This window comes from Pinus tabuliformis, chromosome Q (genome assembly GCF_031772625.1).
Source record: "Pinus tabuliformis cultivar Carrire ecotype Pingquan chromosome Q, CPIR1, whole genome shotgun sequence".
Taxonomy (NCBI): Eukaryota; Viridiplantae; Streptophyta; class Pinopsida; order Pinales; family Pinaceae; genus Pinus; species Pinus tabuliformis.
In genome coordinates this window covers 1,165,752,434-1,165,776,937 of record NC_142296.1, presented here as the reverse complement: position 1 = coordinate 1,165,776,937, position 24,504 = coordinate 1,165,752,434, and the positions used below count along the sequence as shown (strand labels likewise).

Below are 24,504 nucleotides of genomic sequence, written 5' to 3'. Positions count from 1 at the left end.
AGCAAGCTCCTAGGGCATGGTATGCTAGAAAGGATGCATACTTGAAAAGTTTGGGTTTCAGGAAAAGCACAGTAGATCCCAATCTCTACATCAAAGTAGAGAATGATGAACCTGTCATCATTTTTCTATATGTAGATGATCTTCTAATAACTGGTGATGAAGAAAGAATTCAAGAATGTAAGAAATTGTTGGCAGTTGAATTCGATATGAAGGATCTAGGACTTATGCATTATTATCTGGGACTGGAAGTCTGGCAGGAACCAAATGAAATCTACCTAGGACAAGGAAAGTATGTGATCGAGCTATTGAAAGGTTTGATATGATGGAATGCAAACCCATGACAACTCTGATGATCACAAACTTGAAAATGTTAAGGAATTTTGAATCCAGTCCAGTGGATCCTACTAAGTACAGACAATTGATTGGCTCCCTAATGTATCTAGTGAATACTCAGCCAGACATGTTTTGCAGTAAATGTTCTCAGTCAATTTCAAACGGAGCCTAGACATGATCACTGGATAGCTGCCAAACATATGTTGAGATATCTGCAGGGAACCGTCCACTACTTCTTGAAGTATGAAAAAGGAAAAGATGTTCATCTAGAAGGATGTATTGATTCCAATTGGGGAGGCAGCAAGAAGGTTGGAAGAAGCACTACCGGAGGATGTTTTAGCTTGGGATCCTCCATGGTCTCTTGGATGAGCAAAAAGCAAGAGACAGTGGCTTTGAGTAGTGCTTAGGCCAAGTACATTGCAGCATGTGAAGTGAGCAAGGAAGAGTCTAGTTAAGGAAGATGTTATCTGATCTGTTTGCATGACCGTTGGACCCTACCATAATACATTGTGATAATATCAGTTGTATAAGACTGTCTGAGGGCCCGGTATTTCATGGAAAGACGAAGCAAATTAACAAGAAGCACCACTACATTCAAAAGTTGGTACAAGATGGTGTACTGAAGCTGGAGTATATCCCCACCGATGATCAAAATGCTGATATTTTGACAAAATCCCTTCCCAATAAGAGGCTTGGGTATTTTGGAAACAAGCTTGGATTGGTTGACATATCTTCCCTAGTTGAGAGGGAGAGATAAACACATCATTCTTGTCTTCATTTTGGAAGAAAGAATGGAGGATTGAGTAATCATCTGGCATCTGATACTCTTTGAGGATGTGGTAGGGCATCCAAGATAACAGTAGGCAAGAGGACCGATATTCTTTGAGGGTTGGGGACCCAAGATAAGAATAGTCCTAAAGGTCATACTCGGTGAACACCAGGTGGGTATGTACTTGAGAGACAATGATGAAGGTCTCTATAATCATTGGTCTCGCCAACATTGTGCTCTGATCTATTGAGAGATAGAGTTGTTAGTCAAAGCCTTGCTATGTGACAATGTTGGTTATAATGATGTTATACAAATGGATTACTAGTATGATTCTTCTTATGAGATCTCTTCAGTATTGAGAATAGCCATGTACCATTTATGAATACCTCCCTAGTTAAGAGGGAGTATTGAAGAAAGTGTAACTAGGTTCGGTCGTCATAAATATGAAATGCACTTTTGATTCTTGTATTTTGTAAAGGAAAGAAAATTGATTATTATTATTATTGAGCTTAAAGTTTCTTGCCCAAGAAATTTATTTTATAGGTCAAGCACTAATTGAAAGTGCTTCTAGGGTTGTCCTAGGTCAAGAAGTCAAATAGGGATATTGCCATAATATGAAGACCCCATCAGGCATCTTGTAAATTGTAAAAAGAATTATTTTTGTATTTTACTGAGCCTTCCAAGACCAAGTCGGCCTACCAGCCTGTCAAGTTGGCCTAGAAGCTGGAATTCGTACCCCTGGAAGACCTATATATAGGAGACAGTTCGACCTCATTTGGACACATTCATTCCTCTCTTTCTCATGCAAGGCAAGAAGCAGAAAAAAGCAGCAAAGAAGGCAGAAGAAGGAGAAGAAGTGTTTTGGGTTCCTCTCTCTCTCTTTCTCTCCACACGTGCGAAGAAGAGGGCTGAAATTCTGTAGCTTTTCGCTAGGGTTTCTGTTGCTTGGCTAGGGTTTCGTTGTGAGGGTTCGATCTGATGAAAAAGGGCTGAAAGAAGGGCCAACAAAGTCCCCTTCTAGATCCAGAAGACAAATTAGGTCAAGTGAGGCAACTGGAGGCAAAGAAGAAGCAGTTCTAGTCCACGCGTGCAAAGTAGCAGCGGCTGTCAGGGGGCTGAAGTTGCAAATCTGCAGTTAGGGCTGAAAATCTGTGGTTGGGGGTCGAAGAAGTGTTGCCATAAAAGGTTCTGTTGGGTTTGGAAAGCAATAAAGCAAGCACATTATTGAGAAGTTGATCTTGGTCTTGTAAGGGCTTCAGTGTTGGTCAAAGTCTTGGTATTCATCAATAAGGGATCTATAAGAAGAGATTGAAGGGTTTTCCTCTCAAGAGGAGACGTTTTGCCCTGGCTTGGAGCCTACATCTTGTGTACTTGTATCTTGTTGATCTTCTTGTTTTTGGTAGTCGTTTGATGATTGAAGAACACACTATAATTATAAGAAGAAGAAGACAATCCTAATAAGTAAAAAGATATCACAAGCAGTTATCATAGTTAGAAGAATCGTTAGTCATCTTGCCCTAGATTCTTCAACAGACAGGAGGGGTTATGTGATAGAAATACCATCTGGCTAAACTCCCTAGACATGAGGTTGGGCTTTGTATGGTTTTTGGTGCAGAGCTTACACAAAAATCTCTTGAAGCAATTGATGAAAAAGACAGAAAGAAGGAAGAGGCAGAGAGAAACAAGGCTGAACATGCAAGTAGATCTTTCGGGATATCTTCTTCTGATTTTGAGGCTGAGGGTAGTGGGAGGGGCTCCACATCATCACTTGCTAGTGCTAATGTTACAGGGAGTGGGAGGTCATCATTTTTTGTTCCACGAACAGGACACGGAGTACAACCTTCCATAAAATCAGTTGTTAAAATAAAGGAAAAGCAAGAAGCAGATAGAGTTATGGGGAGGTGTCTTTCCTAGAGCGATTTACCTCTCAGCATCACCAAAACCAATCCATTTTGGCAACCAATGTGTGATGCTATTGTTGTTGTAGGCCCAGGGTACAACAGTGATACATATGAGGAGTTGCAGGGGCCAATGCTTCAAGCAAAAAAGCAGGACATCAACTCTATATTGGTGGAGTTGAAACAGACATGGGAAGCATCTAGATGCACAGTGATGTCTGATGGTTTGACAGATAGGAAGGGTAGGACCCTTATAAATTTCTTGGTACATTGTCCTAAAGGTACCATGTTTATTAAATGAGTGGATGCATCAACACATATAAAAGATGCAACAATGATATGTGAGTTTTTAGATGGGTTCATCCAGGAGATTGGTGTGCAGAATGTGGTGCAAGTCATAACAGATAATGCAGCTAATTATGTGTCTGTCGGAAGGATGCTTATGGAGAGGCACCGCACATTGTTCTCGACTCCATGTGCAGCACATTGTATCAATTTGCTACTTGAGGATATGGGGAAACTCTCCTTCATCAAGGAGGTGATTGTTATAGCTAGGAGTCTCCCCAAGTTTATAAAAAACCATGCTTTTGTTCTTAGCCTCATGAGGAGATACACTAGAAACAAGGAATTGTGGCGTCCTGCAATCACACGTTTTGCCACCAACTTTATTGCTCTTCAGTCTTTGCTTCAATGTCAGTTTGAGTTGAAGCAAATGTTTGTTTCGGTGAGTGGCGTGATTGTAGATGTACACTGACACATTTTGTCATGGAGTAGAAGACGTGTGCTCAGTTAGTGAACCTATAGAAAAGGTTCTCAGATTGGTAGATGGGGACAAGCCTACAATGGCTTATTTGTATGAGGCCATGGATAGGGCCTGTTACCCACCATTTTGTTGGTGATATCCCTAGGAAAAAAAATTTCTCCGAGATGGTCCTCAACCATCAGCCAACTGCCCCTTGCAGCCGACAACTAGCTCGGTGTGCTAGTTTCTGCCCCCTGAGCCAACCATGTGGTCCCTCACCCATCTATCATGATCGTATGTTTGAAGGTGGGCCTCCCAAACCTAAAGATATGCCTTGTCATTTGGTAATTGACTATTGTAGTTTACTTATCATGAATACTTTTGGGTATGAATTAATGGGGGGATTCAGTGGAAAGAGTGGGCTAGGTCTGTGCTCTTGTCCCCTAGACCTCTTTTGGATGTTAACCTTGGACCCTAGTCCCATGGGATCTCTTTTACTGACCTTTGGGCTTTAGGGATGGTACTACATGGGAAACCCTGATTTTGGTTGTGTGGTCTCGCTCCCTCATCCACATATATCACTCCCCTTCCACTCATTATAACCCCATTCATCATTTCTCCCACCTGGGTCCACATTCCTCCACTGGGTCCACATAGGGTTAGCCTTCCCCCTCCCCTTGCCCACACCTTAGGTCGGGTTTGGAATGATGCCCCAAAGGTTGATGCAACTGAAAAGAAAATTAAAAGCATAATTGGCCACATTGAACAGGAAAATGTACCACAAAATGCAAAAAATAGTCGGGACAAACACATTTAACACATGAGCAAAAGCTAATGCATGAGCTCTACCTGATTCTCATGGCCATCGCCTTGCTTCTTGTAGGCCCTAAATGAGCCTCTTTTATCATTCAGGAACCCGTGATTTTCCCAACCCCTAGTAGGCAATGAATCGCCCCACCTCAAAGGGGGTATCCACTGCTGTACTTTACATACCATTCTCTTACTCCTTGTGCCCCAAGCAATTAACCAAAGGAAAATCATAAAAGGCAAAAGGCAAATGAAAAAGGATGGAAAAACCAAGGTTGGGGTGACTCATGTACCACAATTTCTCCATCCTATACATTATATACCCAAGTGTGGGCTTCCCCTTTATTAGCTACCCTTGTACCTTGGCATGTGACCTAGGATTGCCCCCTCGATCCCCTACTCTGTACCATCACTTTATCACATGCCACCACCATTTGAAGGATGTACCTTGGACATATCATCCCCTTTAAAAGTATAAACCACCTAATAGGGCACTTGGTTAACCCCCCTTGGAGCTTGGAGACATTAGCACATGCCAAAGCCCACTATGGAAGGGCATGCCATTATGAAGTGCCCACTTGTTGTCCATGGTTTGTAACCTCTTTAACTCGAATACTTTAAATGACTTGTTGTGCTGGAAGGTTAGGGGATGCATTGGATCTTATGCAGGATTGTAGATGGTCTCCATTTTGTGTTTGGTCTCCCTATACGAGGTCCTAACTCTCTAGAGGGCTACATTGGCACATGTTGGGTGTGTGTAAAGAGCCATGGGCCTCCAGAACAGTAGACAACACCCCATGCATCCCCAGAGATATTCAGAGATTGCTCGAGATTCACCTATTGAACGAGGAAGATGCACTTGGTTCACCATGCCCAGTTGGCCCACAATTGTACCATGCATTTGGAAAATGGTCCAGGACTTGTATGTTGATTTGGCATCACTTACACCATCATTTGAGCCCTCACAAATGGTCTACAGGCATCGTCGACCTACTTGGAGACCCGTGAGGTTACTTGTGTGCCCCCACACCCATTGGGAGCACCACAAGTTTATTATTCGGAGAATAAGGGGCCAACCCCTTGTCCACTACTTTTGGAAGTCCTATTCATCATTATGGTACTTATGGACTTCATCAGGCTTCTTAGAAGGCCCAGCGACATGTATTATTGATCATTCAACCTCTTAAGAAGCTTATTCTTTTGTTTATGAGCTAGTTTGTTGGGCTTGTCACCAAAAGTTAGTTATTTTGCACATTATTTTACTTTACTGGCTAATGTAGGGCTAATTAGCTAAATCGAACTCATTAGGTGTATAAATAGAAGTGATGAGGATTTATTTTAGCATCATCACTTGGAGTGGACTTGTATCTCTTGAGAATTTCGCTATCCTTCTTGTAGGATGAATTTTGGAGCATGGAATGAATTTTGATGTTTGGATTATTTTCTCTTGTCTTGGTGCTTCTTGATGGTTGGATATACTCTTAATACATGTAAGTACAATTTAATGCTATTTTCTTTTCTATTCTTGTCACATACATTGTTGTTGGAATTCTGCTATACTAGGGCTAATTTACTACATCCATTTATGCAAAGTTGTGGAAATTCGGTTTCTAGATAGTGATGCTTTATATATGGGCCATGTATTATGAATGAATGTTCCTACAGATGCTTCTTCATTGAAATTCATCTTGATAAGCTATCAATCTTGCAAAACAAAGTATAAAGTTCTTGAAGTTGCTTTTGTTGTTGTCCTAATGTTATGCGAAGTTGTCTTTGAGGACTCATTGACATAGAAAATTCAATGTCCATAGTCATAATTACTCTTGACTCCAAATCTCCCCAAAGGATTAGGCACTGGTCCACCATAAGGTGATCACCTTAAACCTATTTTCCTTCTCCCTACTCCTCTTCTCTAAGTCTAGTCATCTAGGTCACCTAGGGCATCAATTATCTCACAATCTAGCCATTCAAATACTTCGATTTTTGGTCCACAACTGCGTTGGTGTGTCATCAAGAAGCCTTCCAAATTTCGTGAGATTCCGACAGTGGGATCTTGAGATATCGCAAGCCCTAGCTTGAAGACCAATTCTTGCCCTTAGTTTCCCTTTGGCTAGAAACCTCACAGGGATCCTTGAGTTGCCTTTCATTGGAAATTCATTCCTTGATCCCTTTTCCCTCCCTAATTAGGTCAAGCATATCATTGGTTGCTAATTCCTATCCCCTAGACCTAAACTCGAGTCCGCTTGGTCCTGTCTGGTCTCATGCACTATCAAGGTTAATTCTTCAAAGCATATCATTGGTTGCTAATTCCTATCCCCTAGACCTAACCTCGAGTCCGCTTGGTCCTGTCTGGTCTCATGCACTATCAAGGTTAATTCTTCAAAGATCACCTGGAACTTAAGTTTTCACAAGAATTCTAGGGCTTAGTGATCTCCTTTATAAGACACATACTCAAAACCTAACCCTTGAAATTCTCCCCAAGCCCTTTCTTGAGAGCCTTCCATCTTGTCTTCCAAGACAAGCAAACCACATATTTGAGCCTCTCTTGTGAATAGGCTTCCAGGATCACCCCTCGCCCTATCATTGGTCCATCCATTTCGTGATCCTTATCATAATGGGTCTCCTCCCATCGGTGAAAGTTCGTAAAGAGTAGGGAGCCTTAGCCGAGGTGACAGTGAGTTATCGCTCCATTGTTGCCCTTATCTTAGTAGTAGCCCTTCAAGGATCCCCTTTTAGGACCCCTGCTAGTTTGAGCGGTAACAAGGGCAAGGAAGCCATTCATTCTTATTATGCAGACAATGGTTTTGTTGAGCTTGATAGACGTATGATATTATGGGATGTGATTGATAGTCAGTGGACAAGGATGCTCCATCGACCCATTCATGCAGCAGCACTCTTCCTCAACCCCGCATTTTCATACAAATGCACCTTTGATTTTGATGGCGAAGTGATGGAATGGCTCCATTCCTGTATTCAGATGATGGTACCTGATCCTGACCTTTGTAGCAAAATCAGTCGCGAGATACAATTTTATCGAAATTGTGTTGGCCTATTTGGCTTTGATGATGCTATTAGGGAAAGGACCCTCTTCATGCCACGTAAGTGACATTTCATCACTCATTAGAATTTTCAATTTAGAATTTACTTATTTATAATTCTAGATTTTTAAAATTTAATTATGTAACTTTTATTTGAAAGTTTAATTATGTTTTAAGTTTTTGACTTTTTTATTTCTTTATTTTGTTGTAGATATTTGGTGGCGAAGCTATGGTGCAAGGGCACCAATTTGTTGAAATTGACCATAAGAATCCTGAGTCAAACATGTAGCTCTTCAAGGTGTGAGCGCAATTGGAGTGTATTTGAGAAAATACACTCAAAAAAACGCAATAGGTATAACTTTGAGCTTCAACCTTCAATTGGAAATTACATTTATTGTAATTTTAATTTATGACCTTCAAGTGTTAAGAGCCAAGACTCGTTAGTTTTTTTTACACTCTTACAGGTTGGCGTTCTCACACCTCAATGATTTAGTGTATGTGCATTACAATCTCCGACTTCGGGTGAAGCAAACAGAAACACCAACTGATTCAGATGCCATTTCCTTTGACAATATTGATGTATTGTCTCAATGGAGGGTGGAGTCTGAGGTGCCCATCTTGGAGGAGTCGCCTACAAAGTTAGAGCCAGAGAAACCATTAGAACAGGGGCAGCAAGAGGAGGAGGACTTGGGGGAGGAGCAGCACAAGGAGGAGGAGCAATAGGAAGAGGAGGAGGAGACTGTGGGAGCATTAGCGTCAGCACCATCTGCTATAGATATAGGAGACCACAACTCCATACCCAACAGTCATTATTTGACATTAGGTGCAGGGGCAGGGCCTTCTATTGCTAGGGGCAGGCTGGCAAACATCCCATCATGTTTCCCCGTAAAAGGGGGAGAGGGCACTGATCTCATATAGATAGATGCTAGTTTTATTTGTTTTGCTACATATAACTCATGATGATGAGATACTTTTATATATGTGATGTTATTTTGTATTGGTTCTCCAAATTTGAGTCCTTGATTGGACAATTATCAGGGATCAGTAGGATTTGGTATCGCCTTTGATGTATCATTTTTATTTTACATCCACTACATCATATATATTAGTGCTTTCTTCATATTTATGTGCCAATGTGTTTATTTCATATTTATATGCCAATGTGTTATTGTTGTTAGAGATCTTGTGTTCATTCGCCTCTTAGACATCATAGAGACTAAAACACTTGTCCACTGCTACCACAACCAACAAAAAATAACACTCCCTCTTAGTGAGGAAGGTGTTCTCCACTATACCCACCTGCTCCTTGAAGTAGATAAACTTTGTCCTTCCCAAGGCTTTCGTGAGTATATCATCCACCTGTTGGTCTATGGGAACACTGGATTCTCAGAGAGCCTAATGCAACTATGATTATCACAGTAGATATCGTCGCCTCCATCTTCTGACCGAACAAACTCACTAGCAGCTTCCAAAGCCAAATAGCTTCGCATGTGGCCATGCTAGTTGCCATGTATTTAGCCTCTACAGAACCCAGTGCCACGAACTTCTACTTCTTGTTGCACCAAGATACAACCCTTGATCCAACATTGAAGCAACACCCAGAGGTGCTTTTCTAGTCCACTGAACTAACTGCACAGTCTGCATTCGTATAACCACATAACCTGACACCATCATCTCGAGTATACCTCAACCCCTACTTGACTGTGTCGCGCAAGTACCTCAATATATGTCTCGCCACTGTCCAGTGCACTCTCTTAGGTCCCACTATAAATTGATTGAGAGTGTTGATCGCAAAAAAAATGTCTGACCTTGTGCTGACCAGATACATGAGTGAATTGATGACTTGTCTATACAAGGTTGGGTCCACGTACTCATCCTTCGATGCATATATCTTCCTCCAATTAGTAATCATACGCATGGGGATAGATCTACAATCTTGCACCCTGAACCTCTTCAAGATCTCTGTAGTATATCTCCCTTGACCAAAGAAGATCTCCTTGTCCCTCTACCAAACCTCCAGCCTTAGGAAATAATGCATCAATCCCAAATCCTTCATCTCAAATTTTGTTGTCAAGATCCTCTTACAATCCTCTATGAGCCCTAATGACCCCCTGTCAAGAAGAGGTCATCCACATACATCACTAGGATGAGTGGCTCACCCTCTACCATTAGGATAGTAAAGCTTTGAACCCGCATCACTCTTCATGAATCTCATTATGCTGCAAGTAGATGTCAATCCAACCATACCATGCTCTAGGAGCTTGTTTGAGCCTGTATAGTGCTCTCTTCAACCTGCACACGTGTGTGCCCCTCTCATGTGTCTCGAAGCCCTCTGGTTGTTCGATGTATACCTCCTCCTCTATCACCCTGTTCAAGAAAGTTGTCTTGACATCCATCTGGTGAATCTGCCATCCCATCTACGTTGCTAGAGATATCACTGACTGGATGGAAGTATATCTGGCAACTGGGGCGAAGGTCTCCTCATAGTCTATACCTTCCTTCTGTGCATACCCCTTTGCCACGAACCTAGCCTTATACTTCTCTACACTACCATTTGCAGCGTACTTGATCTTATAGATCCATCTAGAGCCTACAATTGACCTATCCACAGGTCTAGGCACTACCTCCCATACATCATTTGTCATGATGGAGCTATACTCCACCATGGCATCTTGCCACACTTGATGTTGTGCAACCTCCTGATAACTAGAAGGTTCAACAACCTGTGCCACCAACGCTTGATACATGTTTGGTTGTCTGTGTTCTCTCTTGCCCGTCCTAGGACCCCTCGTATACTCCTGCACATCCTTTAGCGTTTGATGAACTTCTCTGCTTGTTCAATTGCTAGTGGTGGGTGGTTCGACCAGCTCCTCATATTGCCTTTGTGGCTCCATTCGCTGCGAACTCGTTGGATCCCCTGCACCTGAGCTAGTGCTCGTACTGGTAATTGTACTAGAACCCTGCGATTGTCCTTGCAATAGTCCTTGTTGTTGGACTAATGGCACTTTTGTTGGCTCACTCTAATCACCTGTCGACATCTCTTGAGACCTTATGAAGACCCTCTCCTCCATGAACTTCACATCCCGTCACATGATAATCTTCCTACTACTAGGAATGTAGATCTTGTATGCCTTTGGGGTTTTGTTATACCCAACGAAGTACCCCTTCTCTACAGTGTGATCTAATTTAGTGCGTATCTCATCTAGCACATGGGAATATGCTATACTACTAAAGATTCTAAAGTGGTTGACCTCTGGTTTCTTCCCTGAGAAAACCTCCTCTGGTGTTGCCTTCCCTAACACCCTATGGGGAACCATGTTTTGCATGTACACCATTGTGTTACACGCCTCTACCCATAGAAACTTGGGTAAGTCCTGATCATATAGCATACCTTTTGTCTCCCCAATAATACTCCTGGTTTTACGCTCCACTACTCCATTTTGTTGTGTATTGTATGGAGTTGTCCACTCCCTCCCGATGCCCTCCTTTGAATAGAATCTCGTGAAGTCATTGTCTGTGTACTCTCCTCTCTTATCTATGTGAAGTACCTTGATACTTTTCCCTATCAAGTTTTATGTTTTCTTGGAACCGACTGAAGACCTCGTCCTTGTTCTTCAAAAAGTAGATCCAAGTTTTCCTAGAGTAGGTACTCATACCCTCTGAGAGATTTGGTGGACATTGGCCCACAAATGTCTAAATGTACAAGTTGCAACACCCCACAATTTGAGAAAACACCATAAATTGGAGGAGGAGCACTTGGCATCACGAAGTAGGGTGTTGAACCCTATACAGCATGGGGTGGCTTGGGTGCTTGCAGGTGTAAATTTTTCTAGACTCGGTGACTACTGACATAATGTTCTCTCATTTAATAACTCAAAACATAATTTATATAACAATAAAAAATTGAATTTATAAACATTGCAATGATTGCATCAATCACACAATAGCTAAAAATTTAATGGTAAAAGGAATAAAGTAGAAGGATTAAAACAGATATACAGGGATTTTTCCTTCTAATCAACTTCCATTCATTTCATCAAAGCTTACAAGGTGACCTCTACAACCTCTTGAACCAATAACTATATGATCAATAAAATCACCTCCAACAACCATGTACAACCTGTGTAAGGGAGAGCACAACTACAGCAATGCAACCTACTTTGTTTCTAACTTTCCTAGATAACAAACCACTCTCTCTCCTCTCAACATTGAAACACACTCTAATGATATAGTGTGTGGCCAAATCTGAAGATGTACATCTTGTGCATACAAAAAAGACACCTACAACAATAGTACAACCTGTACAGTCTGCTTGTATCTTGTTGGTCTCATTAGTAAACTACTCTTCTTCTCCTTGAATGCACTTTGCCCTCTTCCAACTCTCTTGTTCCCTTCTCATGTGTGTTTGACCGCTCTTATCTTTTCATCTTTATGTTTTGAGAGAAAACAACAATATCCTCAATTTCAGTTGTCACTTATCTCAATCACGAGATCTATTACTAAGATAAAATCCTAATCTAAATCACTAATGTTCTAGAACTTATAGAACATTAGATTCCTAAGATTAATTGACTTCAAAACATTAAATTTTCACTCTTGTTTTATTTTTCAAGAGAAATTACAAGATGGCATTATTTCCCACATTTCCTAACGGTCACCAAAGAAATGTCTCAAACCACTTCCTACATGTTCAACTAAAACCATGCAAGAAGTTCCTACTCAAGCTAAACTTCTCAATGCTCCATCGTGGCAAGGAAGGAATTCTACACTAGTCCAAGTCTATCTCAGCAAGTTTCAAACTTTTGTTTTCCTAAGGGCTTGGTTAGAATATTTGCTACCTACTAATTTATGGGAATATATTAGAGAGCTTCACTACTCCCTTCTAAACTATGTCTCATATAAAGTGATATTTGTTGCCTATGTGCTTAGACCTATCATGAAACATTAGATTCTTGGAGAGTTTGATACAACTCTAATTATCATTGTAAATGATTGTGGGATCCAACTGTCGATTGAACAAGCATAAAAATAACTTGCAAAGCCAAATGGACTCACAACTAGCAATACTAAGTACCATGTATTTTGCCTCTATTGAGCTAAGTGCCACAGAAGTATGATTTTTGCTAAACCAAGATATCATTGATGGTCCCAAGCTAAAGCAAATACCCTAAGGTGCTCTTACTGTCTACTAAACTACCTACCCGAGTCTGAACACCCCTACAACTTCACTTCACCATCTCTTAGATATATCTAACCATACTTCACTATGTCCCTCATGTGACTAAGCACATGTTTTGTTGCAACCCAATGCTCCTGCCTTGGTTCCACCATGAACTAACCCAAGGTGTTCATTACAAGACATGTGTTTGTTCTAGTGTTGACCAAATATATCAAGGGACCTATCAATTACCTTTGCAGTAGTGGCAGGAGTATTTGCTTTTGTGATTGAGGGAGCAGTCAAGCCTTGCTTCAATGTCAAAGGGAATTGACCTCTGAATTTGAGATAAAGGATCTTCATTGGATACATTACTTCTTAGAACTAGAACTGTGGCAGAAGCCAAGTAAGCATATTATCACAATCCTTCAAAGAGCTGGGATGATGGACAGCCAGTCCATGGTCACTTCCATGATTAACTCATCTAAAGAAGCTAAGGCGCAGAGGGAGCAGCCAAATTGCTACAACGGGATTTGTTTCAGTGTCAAAGGGGGCACCCAGTCAAGGTGGCCAGAAAGTAGTAGTGGCACAACATGTGTTGAGGTACCAGCATGGTATAATTGGATATGAATTGAGAAGTACAGCTGCAAGGATATTCTGATTCAGATTAGGCAGAGAGTGTTAAAGACCAGTGTTGCACTAATCGCAATTTTTTCAAATCGGAGATATTATTGGCTGATTAAATCGCAAAAAAATAAATTAATTAAAATTAAAATTAAAACTAAAAAAATTAAAATTAAAAAAAAAACAAAACAAAACAAAAAAAAAACAAAACAAAAATAAAAAAAAAATATATATATGAGGAGGAGGTGACCCAAGTTACCCCTGTCACCAATAGAGGACGTGGTCAACCTCTTGTAGCTCCAATTCTTCAGCTTTTAGAGCACAGCAGAGTCTATTGCCAACTCCACCGACCTCTACATCTAGAGGGGCAAAGGAAATTAGTGGTATTAGACTTTAGTTATTTGGTTCATTTCATTGTATATGACATTATGACTCATGATATGAGATACATTATTATATTTTTTGTTGATATTTTGAGGCTAAGTTGGGAGTCATGAGTCAGGACTTACTATTCAGGACATGATTCACCGTTATGTGTGATGTGGCACTAGAAATGATATTAAACATCTTATATATTAGTTCTTTTATCATATTTATGTGTCAATGTATTTATTTTATGTTGTAGATGCTTTAGATATTAAAAAAATTGAAAAAAATGAATATTTTTGTATGTTACGATTTTTTCCGATTTTTCCCCGCGCCGAATTAATCCCGATAACGATTAGTGCAACATTGTTAAAGACAGGAAGAGCACATCAGGGTGATGATTCACTTTAGATTCTGCTTGGGCAAAACACAGACATATGTCACACTCAGGACTGCAGAAGCCAAGAATATTGCAGCTAGTTTGGAAAGTTGTGAAGCAGTATGGCTATGGTAGCTACTCGCAGGATTGTTTGATCAAGTGCAAGAGACAACCATGTGATAGGTTGAAGCACATCGAGATCATCATACTACCACATATGGGACATGGTATAGAAGGGAGCAGTGAGGCTCCAATGCATTTCTACAAATGAGCAGGATGTTGACATTCTCACAAAGCCTCTGCTCAAGGTGAAGTTTGTACACTTCAGGAACAAGCTTGAGAAGTTTGTACACTTCAGGAACAAGATTGAGAAATTTGTATACTTCGAGGACAAACTTAGATTAGTTGAGAATGCTTCCCTCAGTCAGAGGTAGTGTTGATGTTGTAGCATCAAGGGGTAAACATTCTATCTAGGTTAAGATATTGACAGGCCAAAGTTATTACCCAGGGGCCATATAATGTAGGGCTAGGGAAGAATGGCCCAAAAAGCATCAAGGCCCAAGTGCTCCCCAAGTAGGCAAGTGAGTGCCTTCAACATCAAGCAAGAGAGTTACCATTCAATTAGCATGCAGGAATGGTAATAGCCTGGGGCTTCACTATAGGTCATAAGTGTTGACCAGGTTCCAAGTAATGACTTCGATAATTGGTGAATCGCTCCAAGTCACGACTTGTTAAGCATGATGCTAGTGAGGGATGTTTTCCACAAGTAGTGGATAGATACATCAACATAGCTAGTTCATTCAACCTTTCTTAGAGAAATTGTTCAACAAGAAAACATCTAAAGAAGTCATTATGAATACATCCCTGGCTAAGAGGGAGTCTTCATTTTTGTAGCTATGGTCGGTCTTCATAATTAATATTTTTAGCCCTCCAAATATATGTAATAACAAATATAAGACATGTTCTTCATGTCAGTTTCAAGAAGAGGGAATTTTGAATTTACAAATTTGAATTTTTGGCTCCTAGAAGATCAAGTCAACCCTCCTAATGTTCAAGTCAGCCCAGCATGTATAGACACCCATTCGGCATCCCAACGAAGACTATAAATAGGCTACTCATTCTCTAGTTCATGACATCAATTCGAATCACCATTTGAAGTAGAATAAGGACAATTTTCTAAGGCATCAAGACGAGTTTCTAGGTAGCAAAAATGAATTTTGGGCAGAAGGCTAAAATTCCCTGACACAACAACAGACTGAAATTTTTTAAGGCAACAAGCCAAAATTTCAAGCGGCTGTAATTTTAGGATGTTGAGATTTCATGAGGCTGAAATTTCAAGAGGCCGAATTTGTCTCTGGTTGACCAGGTTTGACTTGCGTATGCTTGTGGTCAATTTGACTTTGTTTTTGACGGGAAGATAAAATTGTATCTCTTGTTGAATTGAATGATTTCTCGTTGAGTTTTCCCCCATGTAGGTTTTCCCAAGGTAAATATTTTTGTCTCTTATGTTTGGTTGTCTCTTTATGATCCTACTATCATTATTTGTTCTACTGTTGAGATCTTTCATGTAATTAATTAATGATGGATGTGAATACAAAAGGATTTATCTAAGAAACCATTAGAAGTAATTATCAAATTAGAAGGTCTTGAAAAGTCAACACCAAGCTCCCTTCAATCCAACAGGCAACCATCTCTCAGGACTAGGCTTCTAGCTCCCGTGATTACACACTGTAACTAACTACTTTAATCCATTTGACGCCTAAAACAACATCCTTTCAAGCTACCACAGTTGCCTTGAGCGCTTACGCTTGGCCCCACGTGACTTGTGGCAAGAACCACAACCTTAACAGGTCTATCGGATCTCAGGCATCAAGGATGCCACTTCTCTCCGTGTGTTTTCATCGTCCGATGACCAATGGGCCTAGTCCCCATGGCGCTCAAGTTTCAACCCTTAGCAACTTATGACTTGTCACCATAACCAAAAACTTAACCAACTATCTCAAATCTTGGAGATACCTTTCACCACTTTAAATGCAAGAGTGTGAGACCAAGGAACCCTTAGACACTTAACCTCCAACACTGTGTGACCTCAATGGTGACCATGGCTTTAACGACACTTGCTCATCAGCCACATTCCATCATTGTTTGCAAAGACCCTCTACCCTGGTGCTCTAATCGATAGAAACATCACATGACATTGAACCTATTAGTTGCATATGACGAGGAATTCTCCATTTTCCAACCCATCGCTCATTAGTTACACCACTACCTATTACAACATCCTCGAACTAGGGGGTCCAATGAGGGACCCACAAGCCACCTCATCTGCCACTCATGCATACACGACACCTGCTACAGCTAATGAGAAATTTTCCACTTGTTCTGCACACGTGTGCCTGCCACATGTCACTCGCTAACTATCCATTTGTGTCATTAAAAAAGAGAATCCAACTACTACGTGTCACCCCCATGTGTCACCACTTCATATGTTTGCCACATCATTTACCATGTCATCATGCTACCACATGGATGATTAGCCACCCAAAAGTGTCAATTCTGCCTGCCACGTGTCATCACCTCAGGCTGCCACATCACCTACATTGCCACGTGGTATCTATGTCATTTCAACTACTTGTCCTGCCATGTGTGTCAGGGCTTGGATCTCAAGCCTCAAGGTTTTCAGTTGTGCTACCCTCTTAAGCTTTGCTTCCACAGTGTGATCTTGGATCTCGAATCTTGGGGTCTCCAAATGGTGCTACCCTCCTGAGCTTTGCTTTTGCAGCCTGATGGTTGATGGACTCTTAGCCCAATTAGTCCATGGAACCATGACCCAAGTTGGAAATTTGCCTATACTACTCTATTTCAAACCCAATTTTCTCCCCATTCCTTAGGAATTAGGCAAAGTGCCATATATCATTGGAAAGGTCTTTGAGCAAGCTAGACAACTGTACTACTCATATGTGCAACTTCATACATGACATTAGGTTGGTCAACTTATACTCAATAAGCCATGACAACATACATTCGGCACTACACACATTCATGACAACATATTCAACAAGCTCCCCCTAAGCTTGACATCAATGACTACACTTGCCATCAATGACAACACACTCTGCAATTTATGTCAACACACTCAACAAGGTCATTAATGAAGGAACTAACAATACATGCTACCTGAAATCAACGCTACTTTTATTGGTCCAAAAATATCCAAATGCACTAGGTCTAGAATCTCCTTAGACCTATGCTCACTACTTTGGAAAGTAATCTTGGCATGCTTGCCAAGCGTTCACCCTCTACATACTCCATGCTACTCAATACTGAACTCCAAAAGAACCATTGCTATCTCCCTCGAAATAGGAGTTGCTCTATGATGCAAGTGCACATGACCTTCTAGTACAACTTGCACAAGTTATCACTACCATGAACTAGGGCTTGAACATATTCACTCTACAACCTATAGAGGCTTCTCTAACCCCTATTACCTGAGTTGTATATGGGCAAGATTCCTTCGACATAATGAGGACTTCATTGTTATTAAACTCAAATACATAGCCCTCATCCTCCATAACCAAAACTGAAAGCAAGTTTTGTTTAAGACCTGGAACAAACAAGACATTGTCAAAATTTAAGGAGTTACTTGGCTCAAGCTAGAAGGGAATAGTACCAACTCCTACTACTGGATACTTGGCATCACCACCAAGCTCAAACCATACTCCTATGTCCTCCTTCATTAGTCTAGAAAATAACTGTTAGGCTGATGTCATATGACAAGATACCCCACTATCCAAATAACACACATTCTTAGGAACCATATTGTTAGAAACGAAAAATACCATTGAAAAATCCTTCTCATATATTGTAGCAAACTCATTCATATAAGTTTTCACAATGGTTGCTACCTGCTTCTGCTACTACTTTTCTTTACTCTTCGTCTTATAATGATCGTGCTTATGCAAATGAAGCATCTCCTTCTTTCCTCACTGTGAAACTGACTCCTCACTCTTTCCCTTACTCTTGTTGGGTCTACTTATACCCTTATTTGTCCAACCAAATAGGGCTAGGTTCTCATCATTACGCTTCATTCTGGCCTTTGACTACGTCTCTCACCTCATATATATGGAGGAAGGAGAGAGTCCTTTCATTACCATCTTGATCATCTTCCACTAGAGATGTGAGAAGAATAGTGCTCTCTCTCTCTCTCTCTCCCTCTCTCCCCCCTTGTACTTCTTCATACTTTATCTCTCTTGTCTTGGAGGCAATAGGGTTTCTTGATGCACTTGGAGTATCTTGGATAATAGGGTTAGGGTTTCATCCCTTAAAGACATTAGAGTTAGGGTTTTGTGGATTAAACCCTAGGTTGTGTTTGTTGAGAAGGAAAAGAAAAGAAGACATCTTGCCTAGGAGGGCTGGCTAGTGTGATACTTGCTTATTTGAGATCCTTGGTATTGTCTAAGTTTTTCTTCATTTTCCCTAGCTAGGGTTTTGGAGAGCTTAAAGTGTTGTACTAGCTTGTAGTGAGCTAAGAGTATGTACTTGCCATATATAAAGTTTTCCAATGTTCCACCAAGGTTCCGGGATGAGAGGGCGAGGGAGTGAGGATACGCGGGAGCGGCCTATGCAAAAGCTCCCCACCAATTTTTAGGAAACGTGGGGGACGTGAGGGTCTTAAAAACTTATAAATATAAAATATAATTTATAAATTGAGTCCACTATGACAATTGGGTTTGAATTGAAAAGTTGCAAAGCATGATTATTGATATGAATATCATTATCTAATATCATATAAATTTAAAATTCTAATTTATAATCATACATCATACATTATGATTAAAGTTTAAACCATATTGATGTTCCACTTCCTACTATGAACATTGAATAATGAACAGTGAATATTGACATAAAATTATAAAAGTCAAGTCTAATAAATCATACATCAAGAGTCAAAATTTTATAGAATTTTAAAAGACTAAAGTCAAGTCTGATACATCAACAGTCAAAATTTTATAGAGTCAGAATAACATAAGAACATCAACATATCAAAAGATAAACGAGCATAATTTTCCTCAAGCCTCAAGGTAATGTTTCGCTAATCTTTGCATCTAGCTGTTGCATGAATAAATCAGGATCAACCATATCACCATCTGAATCTGAATCACTAGCATTCTCAAACATGCTAAGTGGCACACCAACCAACCCCATTTGTCACTCATCAAGTCTCTCCTCCATATCTACCTATGCATCATCCTCTGGATCAACATCCCATCGTGTTGCTGCTCCCTTCAAATACTCAAGTGTCTTCCTATGCTCAAGGCATAGGCCACTGTGCACAAAAACTAACTTCTCCGCTCTTTTAGAGGTAAGCTTGTTCCTCTTGATAGAGTGGATGAAGCTATATGGGGACCAATTCCTCTCTGCTGCAGAGGAACTAGGAACGTCTTGCAAATGGAGTGAGGGGCCAGGGCGAATAATGAATTAAATTTATAAAAAAACCGAATTGAGACCCTAAAGTATTAAAATTAATGTTCAATTTTAATTATAAACAAAAGTTTATTTAAAAAAATCGGGCCCCTCGACCCCCCACGTCCCCCCTTGACCCCCCCCTCTCCACGACCCCCTTTTCAGAAACAACCCTCAGCACAAGGAAACGACCCCTGGCACGTCCCCCTGCGTGCCCTGTTTTTTGGGAGCACGGGGAAACGACCCCTTCTCGTCCCCAAGTCCCTGGAGCGCAGGGGAGCTAGGAAACTAGACCCCTGGGGGGGGGGGGCAAGTCCCCATGGAACACTGAAGTTTTCAGCTGGCCAAAATTGTCTTATTGAGGATTTCATTTTCAGCTATCTTGATCTCCATGGTTTAATAATTTCCACCAATAATGTATCTTGTTACTTCAACATAAGTTAAGGCTGAAATTGCTAAGGGTATTAACATTGGTATTGAAGATATTAGGGCAGATTTACTGCTGTAATTACTAAAGTACATTCCATATCTGATTTATGCTGGATAAGATTGCCCTATAGAGCCTAAACTTGTTGGCACACAATTGGTATATTTTCTCTTGGAACACCTTGTTGATTAGGGTCCAAAAGGAATGAAAGATTGCCCACTGTTTCCTGCTGTAAAAGTACATTTCAGATCAGCCGTAAGGCTACAAATTCGAAGGGTTAAGATCCTGTAAACCTCCTCGTGAAGTGAAATTTCTAAGGTATATTAATTGCCTTAGATTAAGAAATTCCAGCATTGGTTATCAAAACCACACTTCCTAAGGTTGTCTTTTCAAATATTGCATGCAAATTTGGTGGTAGAGATGAAATGTTGAGAATATCTTTATGGCCCCGCAGTTCAGTTATCCACTACTGGCTTTCTGTGGAAATACTAGTGTAAGGCTTTCATGAGAAACCATCCCATCTTAGGCTTTTACGCAGGAAATGGCTTTGCCTGTTGAAGAAATTTTTCCATAAAGATATTGAACCCCTTCCTATTGGAGGAAAAGCTCATGTGCCAGCATTTTTGGCTATTTTAAGTAAAATATGGTGCATTTCTCCAACATAAAGCTAAAAAAACTGTTACATATCATATTTTGCACATATATGATATTCATGAACTTCTGCACTTTACAATTTCTTCTGAAACATAAGTTTCCTTAGTACAGACAAGCCTCTTGTCAAATTTTTCACTTCCCAAACTTGAACAACTGTTTTAACTTTTAACAGTGCTGTCAAGTGGGTTGTGGTCAAGTGATCATTTCAAAGTGCTTTCAATGCTCAGACCCAGTTTAAAAACTCCCTGATGACACTGCCATTTTAATGCAGCCAACAGCTTCACTACCACATCCAAGATTGGGTGGAAGGCCCTGTGACCTTGAAAGTTGAGGGATGCAGCATTCCTCAACAGCTAAGGTTAGTAGTGAGTGCTAAGTGAATCTGACAGAATAGAAACCTCTCAGTCATGGCATCTTAACCAAAGATAAAGCCCACTTCATTACCAAAGGGCCATTTACATACCAAGAAAACTATCATAGAAGTGCTTATATGCTATAAATCAGTCACTAAATTTCATCTCTGTGTAGTTATCGCATCCAGAGTTTAACAATAGTATGTAACTGAACCAAGAGTTACATTAGAAACTCAAATACCAAACTTACTTGGAAGAACAATTTGCAAGGCCTTTTTGTATTTTCATATATGAGATATTTCCAAACAAGGGCTGATTCCTTAAATTTGTCCATCCTCCTGATATAAAGGAATCCAGTTTCTCAGGCCGTTTATCCCCAGTTGGCTAATTGTTGATCAGATTGTCCATATTACTGATCTAAAAGATTTCATTCAGACATCCATGCAATATCCAAGATCTTTGCACTCCTCGTCAGAGTCGTCACATTTGGGAAAGATATCTATTTTTCTTGATCATTCTCCTATAGTATACAATGGACTCCAATCTTACATATTGAAAAGATTTGGCCCCCAACAATACTATATAATATTCACACGAGAATTTTGTGCCAGCGGAAATTGAACTGACTTCTTCTTTTGCCACGCACATGCATACTCGGTTGGATCTTGGTTGAGTAACCATTATTAATTGCTTTAGGCAAATGAGCTTTGCTCTGCATCGCAACAGCATGCATAAGCATATCTGTTCATGAAGTCAAAGCAGACTATCCTTGAGTACATGTGCTTCTGTCTGTGGTCATGGATAAGTTTTCTTTAACTTCAAAATTCTACAAATCTACGATATGGGCTGCTTTATTTTAAATGCTTTCAATTAACTTGGCAGCAAGAGCGCCCTTGCCCAGTGTGGGAACATTACATTCCAGGCTGCTTTATTTTAAATGCTTTCGACTAACTTGACAGTAAGAGTGTTCTTGTCCTTGCCCACTCTTTTAAATACACCCAGTACCCAACTGCATGGAAGCCTGTGTAACCCCCACGAAACACGTCTATAGGTAATTTGAACCGAGGTAAGGGGTATGAAACACACCCGCTTTACCGTCGAACCAAAACCTATTGAGCTGAACAACCATTTGGAACTGCAGAAGCATTACCTTTGAAACAAAATTCAGTATAACGCACATACCAGTAAATAGGACGCAAACATAAAAAGAATTATTACTCGCTGAATTTCCTGCGATTAACGGCAATTCTGTTTGGTTTGCTGTGCGGCATGTTTGCTCCGCAAATCTGTTATGGAAAACACTAGACCTGAAAAATGAACTATTGTTCCCCTGCTGAATCAGGTCAAAATAGGCTCCAAGAAGCATTGAATTGAACCAAAATAACGTCAAACAAACATATCCGACGTCGGTACAACATTAAGAAAATTATAAATGTCGTGAATTTAATACAGTAGTAATGGACTGAATATGTGTGCGAAAAAAAAATCAGTAATATGTCAAATTTACGCTCTGAAAATGGTTAACGGATAGTCTGAGCATATCCAAACGCATGTTGATGGTACAATTGAAAATTCAGTTATACAAAACCCTAGGTCAGAGCATAAGCTAAACTTACATGAATCAGCATTGAAAATGCATAGATCGGCTAGAATATAGAATCCAAAAAAAGCCATCATTTGAAGAGTTCCAGACGGCAATATAATTCACTTACCCGTTTGTGTCTGTCATTGAGCTCTTTTGTCACGGCAGCCTTATTATTGAAGGCCATGCTCGTTGGCTGTTTGAAATGGAAAATCGATACAGATATCAATTAGTCATGAAGTTGGTTTTTATTTTTATTTTTATGGTGATACGAGCTATCACTGGCTAAAATTTCTGTAGTATCAGCGATCTATATGCCTCCAGATCTTTCTGAAGAAGATTATAAGATCTGAGAGGCTTCAAAATGACCATCTAAGCAGAGGGAGCGTTATATTTCAAACCCTCCAAGGCCCGAACTCTGGTGGATTTTCCAATTTTTTATATGGTATTATGTTTTTTCCATATTCTGCCGATATGGATTCCCACGGAATTTAACGGAAATTTCTGAGCTATTTGCTGTTTTTGCACGAAAGAATGATCTCCCAAGTTACGTGGTCAGAGCGGTTGCCTTTGGTCACACGTTTGTCGAAAGATTAATAAGAGCAAGGTCACATGAGAGAGAGGCGGTCTTTAATGGGATAGTGGGTGATGAGGAGGAAGGAAAGTGGAGTATTCATCATTGTGGAACAAGATCTTCACAAGGGGCATATTAGAGGTGATAATAACTTGTACGTTAATGGGATGGTGAGTGATGAGGAGGAAGGAAAGTGGAGTATTTAGGAGTGTGTAACAAGATATTAACAAGGGGCGTGATGAGGAGGTAACAAGATATTAACAAGGGGCGTGATGAGGAGGAAGGAAAGTGGAGTATTTAGGAGTGTGTAACAAGATATTAACAAGGGGCATATTAAGGTGATAATAGTTTGTATGTGTAATATGGGGAATTATTATGGTCAATTTAAACAGAGAAGGTATTTTTGGGCAAAATTTTAGTAATATTTTATAAATGTATTTTTCAGGTTAAAAGGTTTATAGTTTGGGTGGTTGTGCAAATATTTTGTTTTCTTCTTCATCCAATCTTAATTCGCACAAATGACATATTGGTCCATTGTGATAAGGTTAGAAGGATAGACACCTTTCGCACGTGGGACCCTTTTGTGGGTGTGTCTCCAAGACGTCTCAACCCTTGTTAAGTCAAGAGTTACCTGCTAAGCACTGGCTTGCGCCCTATTGGGACTAACCTAGGTGTTATAGTGGCAATGAGGCAGTTTTGGACCTAGGCCTCGCCCAAGTGATCCTAGTGAGTTATCGATTCCTCTCAATCTTAAAAATAATAATAATAATTATCCTTTATAAGGTTTGATTTTTTCTCTACACTTTAAATCTTTTTTGGAATATTTTATGAATTTTGTTTCATTCGTATCATAATTTAAGTTAATTAGCAAAAGTTTTATGTGGGAAATGCCTCGACAATCTTCTTTGACTCACATCACATTCTAAATCTCACCTCTATACCTTCTTTGAAAAGGCCTAATAATGTCTCATGAGTTTCCTTTACCTCATATTGTACTGCATAGCCATTGACAATGTTAATATTTAATAAAGAAGTGATGGGGTCCTATCATGTCAACCTAATAATAGTGCCCCAAAGTGAAGGTCAAGATTGGGAAAGCTTTTGGTGTGAGTATTGCCTCATAAACATCCTTTACCTTGTGATTCTTATGCACTTGGGATTATCATGTGCACCCATACCAAAGTTGTTATACAAAGCATTACATTAAAACTATTAATAATATTGTTCCAAAATGAGAGAATGTGTTAATACATAAACTAATGGATTATCAGGTAGACCAAGATGACATCCTGGTAAGTTTTGACGTAGTATCCTTATTCACCAAGATTCCCCTTGATGAG

At 40.1% G+C, this 24,504-nt stretch overlaps 1 protein-coding gene across 1 annotated transcript in view; it reads right to left on the bottom strand.

Annotated features, from left to right (window-relative positions):
* Window positions 1–23,160, bottom strand: part of LOC149223813 (putative ADP-ribosylation factor GTPase-activating protein AGD15) — a 114,555-nt gene extending 91,395 nt beyond the window's left edge. The window contains exon 1 of the mRNA XM_089383411.1: window positions 22,721–23,160. Coding sequence (XP_089239537.1) covers window positions 22,721–22,777 — 57 coding nt within the window. The 5' untranslated portion in view covers window positions 22,778–23,160. The remainder of the gene's footprint in view (window positions 1–22,720) is intronic.
* Between the last annotated feature and the right edge of the window lie 1,344 nt (window positions 23,161–24,504).